This window comes from Panthera leo, chromosome E3 (genome assembly GCF_018350215.1).
Source record: "Panthera leo isolate Ple1 chromosome E3, P.leo_Ple1_pat1.1, whole genome shotgun sequence".
NCBI classification, from domain to species: domain Eukaryota; kingdom Metazoa; phylum Chordata; class Mammalia; order Carnivora; family Felidae; genus Panthera; species Panthera leo.
Window position 1 is genome coordinate 5,408,181 of NC_056694.1, and position 15,661 is coordinate 5,423,841.

General features: G+C 52.1%; 1 protein-coding gene across 3 annotated transcripts in view; it reads left to right on the forward strand.

The window, feature by feature from the left end:
• Positions 1-14,027, forward strand: part of LMTK2 (lemur tyrosine kinase 2) — a 78,222-nt gene extending 64,195 nt beyond the window's left edge. For all 3 annotated transcript variants that reach the window (XM_042922952.1, XM_042922954.1, XM_042922955.1), the window contains exons 10-14: positions 3,020-3,169; positions 5,130-8,112; positions 11,639-11,777; positions 12,032-12,274; positions 13,268-14,027. In XM_042922952.1, the coding sequence (XP_042778886.1) occupies positions 3,020-3,169; positions 5,130-8,112; positions 11,639-11,777; positions 12,032-12,274; positions 13,268-13,296 (3,544 nt within the window). In that variant the 3' untranslated portion in view covers positions 13,297-14,027. The remainder of the gene's footprint in view (positions 1-3,019; positions 3,170-5,129; positions 8,113-11,638; positions 11,778-12,031; positions 12,275-13,267) is intronic.
• Positions 14,028-15,661: the final 1,634 nt, after the last annotated feature.

The window sequence follows — 15,661 nt, forward strand, 5'->3', positions numbered from 1 at the left end:
CGTGTAAGGGGACTGTGCTTTACATATTCAGCTTGAGGTTTTTTTGACCACTCAGGTGATGTGAATTTGGGCTGCAGATCCAATCAAGGGGCAGCTCTGTGGTTACAGCTTGTTAGGGGCCAACCCCCCCTTACACACACACACACACACACACACAGTCCCTTTCTCTCTCTCTCTCTCTCTCTCTCTCTCTCTCTCTCTCACACACACACACACGCAAACACTTACTCAGAGCCCCTCAGTGCCAAGTCAGCTTGCCTTTCAGGCTCCTGGAGGGGGTGCGGGCAGGCTTATTTTTATGGTGAGGAGGTCTGTCTGTGATTCCCCTTACTTAGGACAGACCCAGGGCTTTGGCCTGTTCACCACCCCCACCATCCCCTTTGAGCCTTGTAAACCAAGACCACAAAAGCCCAAGTTCTGTGATTCAGCAAATGCACCAGCTCAAAGGTGGTTCTATTGTTTTTGAAATGTTTGTTTATTTTTGAGAGAGACAGAGACAGAGACAGAGCAAGGGAGGAACAGAGAGAGAGGGAGACACAGAATCCGAAGCAGGCTCCAGGCTCCGAGCTGTCAGCACTGAGTCCAATGCAGGGCTCAAACTCATGAACCGTGAGATCATGACCTGAGCCGAAGTCAGACACTTAACAGACTGAGCCACCCAAGTGCCCCTCTATTTTTTTTTTTCAAGTTTATTTATTTATTTTGGTGGGGGGAGGGACAGCGAGAGGGGGAGAGAATACCAACTGCTGACAGCTTGGAGCCTGGCGTGTGGGGCTCAATCCCACAAACCATGAGATCATGACCTGAGCCAAAATCAAGGGTCAGGCGCTCAACTGACTGATCCACCCAGCGGCCCCTCAGAGGTGGTTTTAGTATTCTCCTTAGCTCTTCAAGTTCTAGGGTTTTTCCTGGTAATTCCATGCTATCTTATCTCATCTGTGATGCCTTTAAAAAGATAATTTTAATGTTTTGTCCAAATTTTTACTATTCCTAGCAGGGTGTTTAACCTGAGAGCTTAGCCTGTGCTCCTGGACACAGAGCCCACCCCTGGTTTCTGACACCGTGACAAGTCTAGCGGTAGGGCGGGCAGCATTGCCGACATCAGCCTGCGGCAGGGGCCGCGCTGCCCTGTGCCGCGGGGGACGGGAGGGACCTCTCTCAGAGAGTTTTGCTGGAAGAGCGGGTAAGACCCCTCCTTTCTCCCCAGAAGGAGGAGGCCAGTGGTACTCGAGGAGGCAAGGGCCAGTTCAAGGTAAAGAATTCCGCAGCTGGGGGTGAGGGGCCGTGACTGACGGCGGCTGTCCTGCAGGAGACTGCACAGCGTAGCACAGAGAGCCCCGGGGCAGGGACGGACCTTGATGAGGGGACACGGCTCTTCTCTGTGGCCTGTGTGAGGAGATGAGAAAGGGAGACCGGAGACGTTAGAGGTGGGGGGTGGGGAGTCGAGAAAGCCCACGCGTCATGCTTCCTGAACAGGGTGAGCCGGGGGCCGGCGAGGGCTTTGGTTTGGGAACGGGCCTTCTCGAGAGAGGGAGTTTTAGAGCAGGCATTTGGAGAGTTGCGACGGGTAGGGTCATGTGCCCAAGCTCACACCAGGTGTGGCAGCGAATTTCTTATTTTCCTCACTTAAATTGTAGACTCCCTAAAGTCATCGATAGCGTCTTAAACTTGTTTTGTATCCAGAACGACCCTCTGCCTCTGGCAGGTCTGTGCCGGCGAGAAGGTGTGTTCTCCTTCTTGAATTGAGTTGGGAGATTTGGGTCTATTTTGTTTCCTCTGACAGAAGTGATCTCTCAGCTTAGATTCTGAATGTGCTTTCTTTCACTGATTTGTGAAGTTAACGTAAATTAACTCATAAGTTACGTTGTACTGTACAGTATCAGATAATATACGTATTTATTTAATGCGGTTTATTATTCAAACAAACACCTGGAGGCCTCGATCCCAGGTCATGTAAACCATCCACACCCAGACCTGGCTGGATGTCAGAATCACTAGGGAACTTTTTTTTTTTTTTTAAGCTTATTTTTTTATTTTGAGAGAAAGAGAAATCGTGAGTGGGGGAAAGGACAGAGAGAGAGGGAGAGAGAGAGAAAGAGAGAGGATCCCAAGCAGGCTCTGCACTGTCAGCGCCGAGCCCGATGTGGGGCTCGAACTGACGAACCACGAGATCGTGACCTGAGCCGAAGTCAGACGCTTAACTGCTTAACCGACCGAGCCACCCAGGCGCCCCTTTAAATGCAGTTTCCTAGGCCACACCTACATTATCACGTGAGAGTCCTTGGGGTGGGGGGTTCCCAGATGACACAGATAGTCAGCCAGGCTTGGGAGCCATTGCAGTGGCCAGGAGATGCCGTACGACCCAGGTGGAGACGCAGAGACTGCTTAGAGGAGGTGGAGAGTAAGAGTCCCTCTGGCTGAGCCGCAGAGGCTGTGACCGTGGTGACAGAGGACTTGGTGTGAGGGAGGGGGATGGGTCCCAGGAGGGGGCATTCCCTTCTGCCTGTGGTAACAGCCGTGGGCCTGGAGGCACGGAGAGGCTCTGGCAGGTGGCCCACAGGTAGCTGGAGGGATGACGGGAAGAAGCCCCTCCGAAACAGCAACCAAACCCACCTGTTTACGACTGTCGCGAGCGGGATTTCTTTGTCTGCCTCAGGATGTTCCTCTCGTATCTCACCGTTTTACTGAACTCTTACATCGTTCTAAAGATGTGCCAAAAAATTTCTTGAGTTTCAAAGTGGACAGTCACACTAGCTCTTATCTATAATTACGCCCGTTCCTTGTTTAAGTTTTTCTTTCTGCGTTGGCCAAAGCTTCTAGAGTACTCTGTAGCAAATGTGAGGAGGCATACTTGACCTCATTGTATTGAAGGTGCCTTTTTTAAAAAATCACGTTAAAGGGCTATCTTTAATAACCTTTTCAGTACACACCTTATTCTTAAAGTCACTAATAAAAATGTGGGTGTTAAAAATTTGACATCTAAAGGGAGGAGGAAATGACTGTTTCCTTTTTTCCACAGGTCCCTAGGTGTGACACTTTGGGAGCTCTTTGATAATGCTGCTCAGCCTTATTCCAACCTCTCCAACTTAGATGTTCTCAATCAGGTCATTCGAGAGAGAGACACAAAACTCCCTAAGCCCCAGCTGGAGCAGCCTTATTCTGACAGATGGTGGGTAACTCTACTTTTTTGTTGTCTTCAGAAGCTAAGGAAATCCTCTGTCTGTGGGTGTTAGTTGTATACTCCCCATTTTGATTGATTGATTGATTGATTGATTGATTATCTTAGAGGGGGTGGGGAGCACCAGTGGAGGAAGGGGCCCAGGGGAGGGGAGGGACAGAGAATATGAATCTTAAGCAGGCTCTCATCAAGGAGCCTGACACAGGGCCGGATCCCACGACCTTGGGATTGTGACCTGAGCCAAAAGAAGAGTCGGACTCTTCAACCTACCGACCCACCCAGGCGCCCCAGTATATTTATTCCCTGTTTTTAAACGATAAATGTTGTGAAAAGCCAAGATTTGTGTATCATTCACAACTGACTTTAATTTTTTTTTTTTAATGTTTATTTATTTTTGAGAGAGACAGAGATAGAATGTGAGTGGGTTGGGGCAGAGAGAGAGGGAGGCACGGAATCCGAAGCAGGCTCCAGGCTCCGAGCTGTCAGCACAGAGCCCGACGTGGGGCTTGAACTCACGAGCTGTGAGATCGTGACCTGAGCCAAAGTCGGACGCTCAACCGACTGAGCCACCCAGGCGCCCCACAACTGATTTTAGAATTAACATATATTTTAAAAATGTAATGTTAGTTTTGGAAAAAGTGTACAACAGGTGGGAGTTTATGTATTCTGTGCAATAAGAAAAAATGTGAAGTCTGAACCAATTAGAAAAGTCAACATTAGGGAGTTTCCTATTGTGGAATTGTTTTAAAATGAAGCTATTTTGCAGGCGCCTGGGTGGCTCAGTCAGTTGGTTGAGCGTCCAACTTCAGCTCAGGTCATGATCTCACACGTGAGTTTGAGCCCCACGTCAGGTTCTGTGCTGCCAGCTTAGAGCCTGGAGCCTGGTTTGGATTCTGTGTCTCCCTCTCTCTCTGCCTCTCCCCCGTTCATGCTCTGTCTCTCTCAAAAATAAATAAACTTAAAAAAAAAAAAATGAGGCTATTTTTGTAAGTGATACCTAATATGTGAGAAAAGAGCACAGGAAGGATAATATTTAAATTGGCGGCAGAAGCTAATTTGCATAGTGCATATTGACATTTGCAAAACAAATTTACTTCTTACGAGTCTTCAGACCAGTTCTTACTCCGCTTCCATTCAGGATCACGTTCACCTCTTTCTAAGCCTCTGTCTACACCACTGCCTGCCCAGCAGGCACTGCCCGTGAAGCGAGGCAACCCCATGCACTGAGGCAGTGCTCAGCTCCCACACCGCTCGAACTGTCTCACCCGGAATAACTTGACACATACTGCCTACAGTTAACACTTTGAAGTTGCCTTTGTCTTCCCTTTTGTTCGTGGCTATGTCGTGGGAGGTTGGCTCTATTCAGCCATCCCTTCGAAGACCCAGCTCCCGCTTGCTCTCTTCTTTGGACTTCATTTTCTACTGTTTCCCTCTGCTTTCAGCCCCTTTTATGATCTAAGGAGACCATGTGCTACGTAAGAGTGTAGTGTTACTTTTCATTGCGGGGAGGAGTTAGAGATTAGTCACTACTGCATTTGTCTCTGAGAATTCTTGCAAAATAAAACGAGTAAATCTAAAAAACGTAAGACAAGTGCATTCTTTACTACATAGACCACCTGTGGCGATTTTTTAAAGAGGAGATCATGTTAAAACTGTTTCTAAATTCAGGGGATAAGTCACTGGGTAGACACCAGAAGGAAAATGACAAACACTGATACTGGGACATGTCCCGGGAACACACAAAATTAGTAGGCCCAACGTTTATGTTTCTTCATTTCCTCTTGCGCCACAATGTATTCCACCGTGAACCGAGATCCTTCATGTGGCTGACAGTGATTATAGCATAGAAACTTTTGAGGTGCGAGTTGGCTTGGGAGTCCTCGTGAAGTCCTTTCTTGTTTTAAAGCAGTTTTACCATCATTCCATTAATCACCTCTGAATCGTTGCCCAGGTATGAAGTTTTGCAGTTCTGCTGGCTGTCCCCGGACAAGAGACCAGCGGCCGAGGACGTGCACAGGTTGCTCACCTACCTGCGGATGCAAAGCCAAAGGGACTCAGAAGTCGACTTTGAGCAGCAGTGGAATGCTCTTAAACCGAATACAAACAGCAGAGACACTTCAAGTAATGCCGCATTCCCAATCCTCGACCACTTCGCCAGGGACCGGCTGGGTCGTGAGGTGGAGGAAGTCCTCACCGTGACCGAGACCAGCCAGGGCCTGAGCTTTGAGTATGTCTGGGAGGCAGCCAAGCACGACCACTTTGACGAGCGCAGTCGGGGCCCCCCGGACGAAGCCTTGTCCTACACGAGCATCTTCTTTCCGGTTGAAGTTTTTGAGAGTTCACTTTCAGACCCCGGGCCGGGGAAACAAGATGACAGTGGCCAGGATGTGCCCCGTGGGGCCCCCGGAGTGGTCCCTGTGTTTGATGCCCACAACCTTTCTGTCGGAAGCGACTATTACATCCAGTTGGAAGAAAAAGGCGGCAGCAACTTGGAGCTTGATTACCCACCCGCGCTGCTCACAACTGAAATGGATAACCTGGAAAGGATACACGAGGAGGCGCCCCAATTCCTGACACTCCGGAACCTTGAATTAGAGGAGTCCAGTACAGATGAGGATTTCTTCCAAAGCGGTGCAGACCCCAAAGATTCCAGCGTACCCGAGGACGTACAGGTCCCCAGGGGCCCTGAGAGCCCTTTCAACAGTATATTTAGTGATCTTGACAAATCAGAGGATCTGCCCAGTCACCAAAAGATATTTGACTTGATGGAACTAAATGGAGTTCAAACCGACTTGAAGCCGACCGCTTTCGGTTCAAGCCCGGACGACTCCAGAGAGTCTGTTGTAACGTGCCACTTTGAGAAAGATAAGCCCCGTAAGCTTTTTGACGGCGAGCCTCCTTGCTTATCAGAAACCCTCATGCACCAAGATAATTTTGATCCACTGAACGTTCAAGAGCTGTCAGCAAACTTTTTGTTTCTTCAAGAGAAAAACCTACTAAAAGACTCACTGTCTGACAAAGAACATCTAAATGATCTTCAAACAGAACTTAAAAACGCTGGCTTCACCGAAACGATATTAGAAACTCCACATAGGAACTCTTTAGGTACCGAAGTGAAGTTTGCCGAGAACAAACCAGGCTTTCCTTCGCTGCAGGAAAGCCTCAGCGCCAAGGGTCAGGATGCAGGTGTCGTGTTCAAGGACAGCACTTTGAACACCTCGTCACAGTCTTCCCCAGAAGCGCGGGTACCTCCTACCTCGCTGGAGACAGAAGGAACATCTCCCCGCTTACCTCCAGATACGTCCCCGAAGCAGGGAGAACCCACATGCTCGGATGTCCGTAGCCACGAAGACCGTCTCTGCCAAGCAACGAACCCGGACCCTGTGACCATCACGGTAGAAACTCCCGCAGCGGCTGCCAGAGCACACGGTGTTGGTGACCCGTCCCGGGACCTGACCCGCCAAAGCGAAGAGGCCTTGACACTGACCAGAAGCGACCCGGTTCTTACTGATGACATTTTTGCCAATGAGGTGAGTATAGGAAGCAGTGTTCCAGAACTGAGACGGAACTTCCCGAATCAGCCGCTCTCAGAAGACCGACACGCTGACCGTGTGCTGGAGAAGAGCTCGGAAGGTGCGGACGCTCCGAGTGAGCTGCATTGTAAAGCGGCTGCCAAGGAGGGGGGCCTGGTGTCCGCCCTGTCCTCAGACTCGACCAGTCAAGACAGCCTCTTAGAAGACAGCTTGTCAACACCCATTCCGACTTCGGAACAGTCTGTGGAGACCCCGGACTCTCTGGATTCGGTGGATGTCCGTGACGTTTTATTGGGATCCTTAGGCTCTCACACTCCTCAGAAACTCGTGCCCCCCGATAAGCCTGCAGACAGTGGCTACGAGACGGAGAACTTGGAGTCCCCTGAATGGACCCTGCACCCCGCCCCCGACAGCGCCTCGGCCGCGGAGGCGGCCGCGGCGGGCGACGGCAGCCGTGGCACCCTGCCCCCCAACCCGGTCATCGTCATCTCAGACGCAGCCGACGGCCACAGGGGTACGGAAGTGGCCTCGCAGACTTCCGCGCCTGGCTCTCAGAGCTCGTACCGAGACTCCGCCTACTTCTCAGATAATGACTCTGAGCCGGACAAGAAGTGCGAGGGCGTCCCGGGACCCTCGGCCTCGGCCTTGGTGGTGGTAACGGACCAGCCGCTGCCTGAGCCGGTCGTGCCGGAGCAGAGTCCTGGCGCCAAGGACAGTTGCCTGGAAACCAGCCACGGCGAGCCAGACCGAAGCTGTCTCCCTGCTTCGCACAGTTCCGGTCCCCCGGCGTCCAGAGACACTTCGGAACCGGCACCACCTGACGTTTCCAAACAGACGCCGCCGCCCGAAGACGAGGCCGGCAGTCCCTTGAGTTTGGGGAACTCCGAGCTGAGCAGCAGCGATGACTTCGAGGCACCAGAGGAGCGCCCCTGCACGCTCGCTTCCACCGGAACCAACACCAACGAGCTCCTTGCCTTTGCGAGTTCCGCCCTGTGCCCCGGCAGCACGGCGGACGTGACGGCGGAGAAGTCGTCGTGCGGCCACGCCGAGGGCCCCAAGCTGAAGGAGCCGGACGTCGAAGGGAAGTACCTGGGGAAACTTGGAGTGTCGGGCATGCTGGACCTCTCCGAGGACGGCATGGATGCCGACGAGGAGGACGAAAACAGCGACGACTCGGACGAAGACCTGCGGGCGTTTCACCTGCACAGCCTGAGCTCCGAGTCGGAGGACGAGACCGAGCACCCGGTGCCCGTGATCCTCAGCAACGAGGACGGGAGGCATCTGCGCAGCCTGTTGAAACCTGCGGCCGCTGTCGCCATCGACCAGCTGCCGGACGACTGGAAGAAAGAAAAGAAGGCGGTGACGTTTTTTGATGATGTCACGGTCTATCTGTTTGACCAGGTATCTGTTAACCTCCACACGTTGTCGTCTCGGGGAATTCCAGAACGTGTTAGGAAATCGAGTGCGCTTTGTCTTCCTGATGGCCGCTTTGAGGCCGCAGAGTGTGTTAGGATTCCCCAGAGATGGGAATTTGGGGTTGGTTACGGTTCCCAAGAATATGCAGAGATGTAGTTGGGACAGGGAAGTCCTGTCGAGTTAAGGGAAGGAGACCCGGATGCCCTTTCCGGGTCTGCCGGCAGAGGCCTGCTGAAGTCGGCTGCGCTTTACACACCGCGTTTCCATAACCCAGCAGCTGGCAGTGGTGGTCAGCACGCAGGTGCAAGCCGGAACAGCGTGTGGCTCACAGGTAGCCCCGGAGTTGCCGGCCACCGGCGGTCCCTGTGGATCGGGACCAGGGGGCGGCAGCGGCAGAGGCAGAACCGTGGCCCTCCAGGCCTCCCGTGCCTGCTGGGCCCTGCTCCACGAGCTCCCACTTCAGCCTCTTTAAAAATGAAGGGCTGAAGATTGTCTTGTGTCTGTCACTGATTTCTAGTCTGATTCTGTTACGGTCAGAGAGCGTGTCTGATATGGTTTCAGTTCCTTTAAACTTAAAAAGGTTTGTTTCGGAGCCAGGCTACGGTCTGTCTTGGTGAACGTTCCACGTGTACTTGAAAGAACGTGCCTGAATGTCCATTGGATCTGGACGGTGGGCGGTGTTCAGTTCTTCTGCACTGGTGCTGAGGTGCTGATTTTTCTGCCTGCTGGTGGTTCCGTCCGCGGCCGGATGGGAGAGAGAGAGGTGTTGAAGTCTCCGACTGCAATTCTGGATTTGTCTCTCTCGGTTTGTTAGTCTGTGCTTCCTCTGTTTTGCGGCTCTGTTGTTAGCCGCATGCACGTTTAAGACCATTAGATCTTGTTGTTGAGATGACCTTTTACCGCGACAGAATGTCCTTCGTTATTCCCTCGTCTGATATTCATGTAACCGCTCCAGCTTTCTTTTGATCGGCATTTGCATGAGATCTCTTTCTTCAACCTTCTACTCTCAGTCTACGTGTATCATTATGTTTGACGTTAGTTTCTCGTGAGTAGCAAATCAGTTTTTAAATCTCTTCTGAAAAATCCTGTCTTCTAATTGATGGTGGTTTTAGGCCACTTACATTTAATAAAATTAGTCTTGTTTGGATTTTGGCATACCATTTTCTTGGTTTCTGTTTGTTTTTACTTGGTCGTTCTTCCCATCTTTGTGGTAATTTAGGCCTTTTTTAATATTACCTTTTAATTTATCATTGCATTTTTTTACTACATATCTTAGGTTTTGTCATGGTTTGGGGGACTAAAATATACATACTTGTCACGATCTACTTAGAATCAGTACTGTACCATTTCCAGTGGAAAAGCAGAAACCTTATTACTGCTGTCTGGTATATTATTCCACGCACTTACTCTGAAAGCCCCGTCAGACGGTGCTCTGCGTGATCAGTGTTTCCAGCAATCAAACATGTTTTAAGAAACTCAGGAGGGGCGCCTGGGTGGCTCGGTCGGTTAAGCGTCCGACCTCGGCTCAGGTCATGATCTCACGGTCCGTGAGTTCAAGCCCCGGGTCGGGCTCTGTGCTGACAGCTCAGAGCCTGGAGCCTGTTTCCGATTCTGTGTCTCCCTCTCTCTCTCTGCCCCTCCCCTGTTCATGCTCTGTCTGTCTCTGTCTCAAAAATAAATAAATGTTAAAAAAAAAAAAAAAAAGAAACTCAGGAGGTGACAAATTGGGTTCTGTTTATCCACGCGGGCTCTACTGTTTCTCTCTTTTCATTTTTGATGTTCCAGGATCCTTCTGGTATCAGTTCCCTTCCGTTTGAAGAAGTTTGGCTTTTTTTTTTTTTTTTTTTTTTTTTTTTTTTTTTAATCAAATCTACTGACAACAAATTACCTGAGTTTCCCTCACTCCTTAAAGATATTTTCTCTGAATCCGCAGTTCAGAGTTGACAGCTCTCTTCTCTCAGTATTATTATGTCTGTTTGCTGTCAGGACTTTTTTCTTTGCAAAATTTATTTTTCCTCTTAGCAGTTCGATCGTGAGCGTGGATTTCTTTGCGTTTACCCCGTTTCAAATTTGCTGAGCATCTTGAATCTGTAGTTTTAGGTCTTTCACCAAATTCAAGAAGTTTTCAGCCATTATGTCCCCAAATGCTTTCTTTCGCCGCACTCCGGGTCCCCTCCTCTGGTGCTCCGGGATCAGACTGTTGTGTGTCTGTGGCCCGTTGGCTTTTTCTCACGTGTCTGTTTTCATCCTTGTTCAGACTGAATCATTTCTGTTGATCTCCTTCAAATTCAGTCATTCTTTGTCATCTTGTTACTGAGTCTGTCCAGTGGATTTTTTTAAGTTCTAGCTACTGTATTTTTCTGTTTTGAAATTTGCACTTCGTTATTATTTTTATCATCTGTTCTTTTGCCAAGACTATTCTGGGTTGACATTCATTTCAAGAACGTTTGCTGTTGCTCGTAGGAACGTTTTCACAATAGTCTTTAAGGTAATCCCAGCATCTGTGTCATCGTGGCATTGGCAGCCTTGAACTGAGGTTTTCCTGATTCTTTGTATGCAGAGTGATTTTTTGACTGATTCTTTAGTGTGTTTATGATTCTGTCCTGGTTTAGATTCTAAGGAAAATGCTGGTATTTTTGTCCTAGAAGGCATCGACCCACTGGGGTTCAGGTCTCAAGTTCCAGCCACCCTTCTGTGGGCTGGGGGTCCCCGTTCAAAGCTTTTGCTATACTGTTCAAACCTGTCCTGTGTACGTTCCCCCCACTGGCCAGGGTGGGTCTTGGCCAGTGGTCTGGCCTGCGGTTCAGTTCTCAAAGCTTCGATGCTATTGACATTCAGGGCTGCCACGCGCGGCTCGGAGGTAAGGCAGGTTCTCACGGACTTGATAGGGTTGCTTTTCTGAGCTCCTCCCTGTCCGTGGTGTCCCTGGTACTTTCCGATGTCTTGAACCCCCCTTTTCGGTTGCTACAGCTGAACATCTGGGGCTTTCGTTAGCGCACGACGCTGCACACTAGATGCGGCCCTGTGGACAGAGGGGAAGACGAGCAGCAGGGCTTCTGTCTCAGGATCCCAGCTCCCCCAGGGGGAGAGTGAGTCCCCCCGCCCCCTCAGAATTCTAGGTGCCTGCCACCCCAGGATTGCTTGGGGCTGGGGAGCAAGAGATGGAGGGGGGCCGTCTGGAAGCCCCCTGCCCAGCGTCAGAAGACCTCCCTCCTGCTTCAGAGCCAGAGCCAAGGGGCTTCTGGAGCTCTCTGTGTCCACTCCGGTACGTGCCGTTGAGGAGTTCTTCCCCGGCCTGCCTGCCACTGCTTGCTTTCCGGAGGCCTCCGGCAGCCGCTTCACGCTTGCCGCCCGGGTCCCGGAGCTGCTTCGGTGGGTGAACCGGGGCTGTGTTCCGTCGCACCTTCCCCGGGCCCGAGCCCACCCTGTTTGAGGAGGAGCGTTTCGCGGCCGATCAGTGAGGCTCCCGCGAGCCGGCTTCTGCTGACGGGAATTTCTCTTTGGCTTTCAGGAGACCCCGACCAAAGAGCTGGGGCACTGCGGAGGAGATGCCCACGGCCCCGAGTTGAGCGGCCGCGGCCCGGCACCGCCTTCGGGTTCTCCCTACCTGAGCAGGTGCATAAATTCCGAAAGCTCGACCGATGAAGAAGGTATTTCCCTTCGTTCGCGGGTTTAAAAAGAAACTAAAAGGTAGTGGGCTGTGAGTGAGGGACGCTTTTGTGGAGGGTGACGTCACGCACTGCTGTAAAGGACATTGTCAGGACCCCGGGGAGCAGCTCTGCCCCCTGTCGGGCCGCGTCGGTGTTGCTTGGTCTGCGGCACACTTGGGTGCCTGCCCTCGGCCCTCTGCTCTTTCTAACAGAATCAGAGAAGGAAAACTGGGGTGTATTTTTTTCCCTTTTAGGTGGAGGCTTTGAATGGGATGATGACTTCTCCCCGGACCCTTTTATGGCGAAGACAACAAGTAACCTTCTCAGTTCCAAGCCTTCCCTTCAGACGTCCAAGTACTTCTCGCCGCCTCCGCCGCCCCGGAGCGCAGAGCAGAGCTGGCCTCACACGCCGCCGTATTCCCGGTTCTCCATCTCGCCTGCCAACATCGCCAGCTTTTCTCTCACTCACCTTACTGACTCGGACATGGAGCAAGGAGGTGAGAGGAGGGCTGTGTGTCCAGCAGGGCTGGGCGGGCGTCGGCCTGCGAGACCTTCCCCGTGGGACTTGCATGCTTGCTAATTTAGGGCTTTCCTGGTGTTTGCAGAGTAGATTAAAAAAAAAAAAAATCCCTCCGAAAGCTCTCACAGTTCGAGAGCGCGCTCTCGGGGCCACAGCCCCCACCCGCAGGCCTCTGTCACTCCGCAAGCTGAGTGCCACTGGAGGTGTCCCCTCGCTGCCCCGGTTGGGCCGGGTGGCCCAGGGTGACGGCCTGGCTGCAGGTCCCCAAACTTGCCCAGGGTGTCTGCCACCTTCTTTTCTTCTCTTTTTCCCTTTTGGCCACAACCCCGCCTTCCCCCCTCCTCCCCCAGAGGGAAGCCATTCTTCAGAAAGCTTACCGTGTTCAGAACACTTGGCCCAAGATTTTGGGATTGAGCCCAGATGTGCTCTGGTTCTCCCCCGGGAGTATTGACTTTACCATTAAGCCTCCGTCTTGTGCGATAGCAGGGGCCTGGGTGGGGGGTCACGGGCAGGGCCCATTTGTGTTATCTGGACATACGGATCCTTTTTTCCCCATAACTAGATTGGGAGATGAATGTCAACAGGTGCATTTTTTTCGATTTGAAGTTCGAAGTTCGGGTAACAGCCACGAACCATGAAGAGCTTGTGTTTGCGTTTGGGCTCTGTTTAATTGTGCCGGTTAGATCACGCCCATTCCCTAGCGATCTGTCAGAGATCAGAGCGATTTTCTCCCGCCCTGAGCGTTGACACCAAGCTGCGTGTGAGCGGAGCAGGTGTGTGTGTGAGAGTGTGCGAGGGTCTGGCAGGTGCCACTGTCACAAGAAGAAAACACGCGGCTGGACAGGTGGTGGGTGGCCGCGCTCCCGGCTTCAGTTCCTGTTTCTGTAGCACAGGTCGGATGCCGTCCGGACTGTTTGCATCCAGGACGATCACGGCATAAACCCACCTTTGCTCGTTCTCTCCTAAACAGGAAGCAGCGAAGATGGAGAAAAGGATTAGGTGGATCCCGACGCGCTCTCGGGTCCCAGGCTGCTCCCCCCGCCGGGCAGCATTCCTGCACCGCAGCCCAGCAGTGACCTCCCCTCGACGGCGTCCGGCCCAGGAGAGAGACTGGGGAGGCCCAGAGGGAGCCGCGCTGGCCCCGTGCCCACGGCGGGAAGCCTGGCCTGGGAGGGGGGGCCCTGCGGCCGCTCTCACCCACCAGAAGCGCTCGCGCCCCGGTCATCCTCGGGGAGCGCCGACCCTGCTCCGGTGTGTGGGAACTGTAGGTTCTGGGCCGTTTCTGGTTTCCCTGCGGGGGGGGGGGGGGGGGCGGGGGGGGTGTTCTCCACGTCCACACCTGCACACCCCTTCTGTGCACGAGGGCCCGGAGGAGCACGATGGGAACGGGCACCAGTGAGCCATATTTATTATTTTTAAAGAAATCACTAATTGCTTTCTGTAATTGCACTGTGGATAAATGTTCTAAGAGTACCTGATATTGTACAGAATCTTAAATTATTCAAGGAAAATAAGGCAGGTCAAGCTGGTGCTATCCACTAGTTTGATTTTTTTCTCTGTTTTATAGTTTGTTTGCTCTGCATGGTACTTGTAAAGCTTAAATATTTTGAGTGTTCTGCTGTCTAGAATTGTTGGAATTGTACATATGGTACTTTTTTGTAAATGATAAATGACTCCGAATGTTAGTGTTTTTTTGTTCTTATAGGAAATATTTTTGATGAGTCCAAAAAGACTGCTTTGTTTTGTTGACCGAATGAAACACACGTTTGTCTCTTTCTATAACACAGGTTCCTTGTAGCAAGTGAGGCTTCCCTGAGGAGGTGAGGGGTTTGCAGCCCTCCTCGTGGTTCTCCCACCGCCCCCCCACCCCCGGCTCCCCAATTTTGTAAACCCTTTCGGTAACACTCGACAGGCGGTTCACCCCAGGGCTCAGCTGCGGGTTAAGGGCTGGGTCTCCTGCCCCCGTCCCTGGGGAGCCGAGTGCCCGCCCCCCGTGTGCGCTCTGCTGTGGCCCCTGCGCCTCCCCTCAAAGCCGGTTCTTCTCCTTATTGTGTGGAACCGCGGGCTGCTGCTGTGGCTTCCGTGTCCTCGTAGACGGTCCAGAGCTCTGAGCAAGAGCTGTCCCCGCAGGGCTCTCGCTGCCGAGGACAGTTTGAGTTCATTGCATTTGTACGCGTCAGGTGGTGAGCTTCTAAGTAACCCATAGAGTTGGGTTTCCCCTCAAGAACCACCCCGCTTAGGGCCAGGCTCGGCCGGTCTCCGTCACCAAGGAGGTAACGCTACATCCTGCAGCAGGGAGGAGGGACGAGGGACGGCGGTGGAGCCCGCGCAGCCAGCCCGTCCTCCCGGTTGGGACCCTGGGCGGCCCCGGATGGTCGTCACACCCAGGCGTGGCCCTGGGACTCCTCTGCACTGACCCTTCCCTTCCGCGTTAAGCACCTCGTTCTCGCCCTCGCCTGGGAAGGGACCGAGTGTATCCAGCGCAGCCCCCCAGCGTTGGCAGGAATCGGGTGTTCGGGATAAAAAGCCGGCCTCACTCTGCGGTCCGTGAGTCCCGCTTTGACACCAGGAAGTTTCCAGGGGCTAGAGGGCCGCGTGCTGAGGGAGGCTTGGCGTGCTCGCCACGAAACCGTGTGTATCGGGGGTGTGACTTCGGGGCTGTGGTCCCCACACGCTGGCCCGTCACCCCGAACGTTTTCCGGTGCTGATTCGCTTGCCTGACTCCAGCGTGACACAGGTCCACTGGGCTGTGTGACAGAAGTCCCAGCAGCTCTGGTCCCGCCGTGAGATGCAGTTGTGGGTACTGGCTGGAATTTACGAAGTAAATTATGACCTTGATTATCAATTCTGGCTCACTCCACTAACTTTGCATTCCTAGCAATAACTTTCCCGAGCAAGAACTCAGAATGGAGAGAGAGCCCCCTTTACCCTCCGGGCGGTGTGAGCAGGGAGTGCGGCCAGGAGAGCTGGGCCTGTGATACGCAGACGGGAAACCATCACAGGGCATTAGAAGGTGATTTTGCCAAATTGTCATAACTCTGAATTTCTTGCTATGGAGACTTCCTGAGATTCTTGAGTTTTTACATCTAACTACCAGTCTTTGTGGAGAGAGAAATGAGAGGTGATGATTATACAAGTTTTTTCAAACTCTAAGGAGTTCAGATTTAATGACCGAAATCAAGCAGATCCATAGAATAGATAGTCTTCTTATACAATCAGCCCAGGATAAATTTATAGATATTTGGGGGCTGTATCTTTTTCACTATGATTAAGGAGATTTTAACAACCTAATTCCCGTTTTAATTTAATTTAGGTCTATATTGCTGTCATGATTAATTGCCAAAAGAAAGCATTTTATACACTG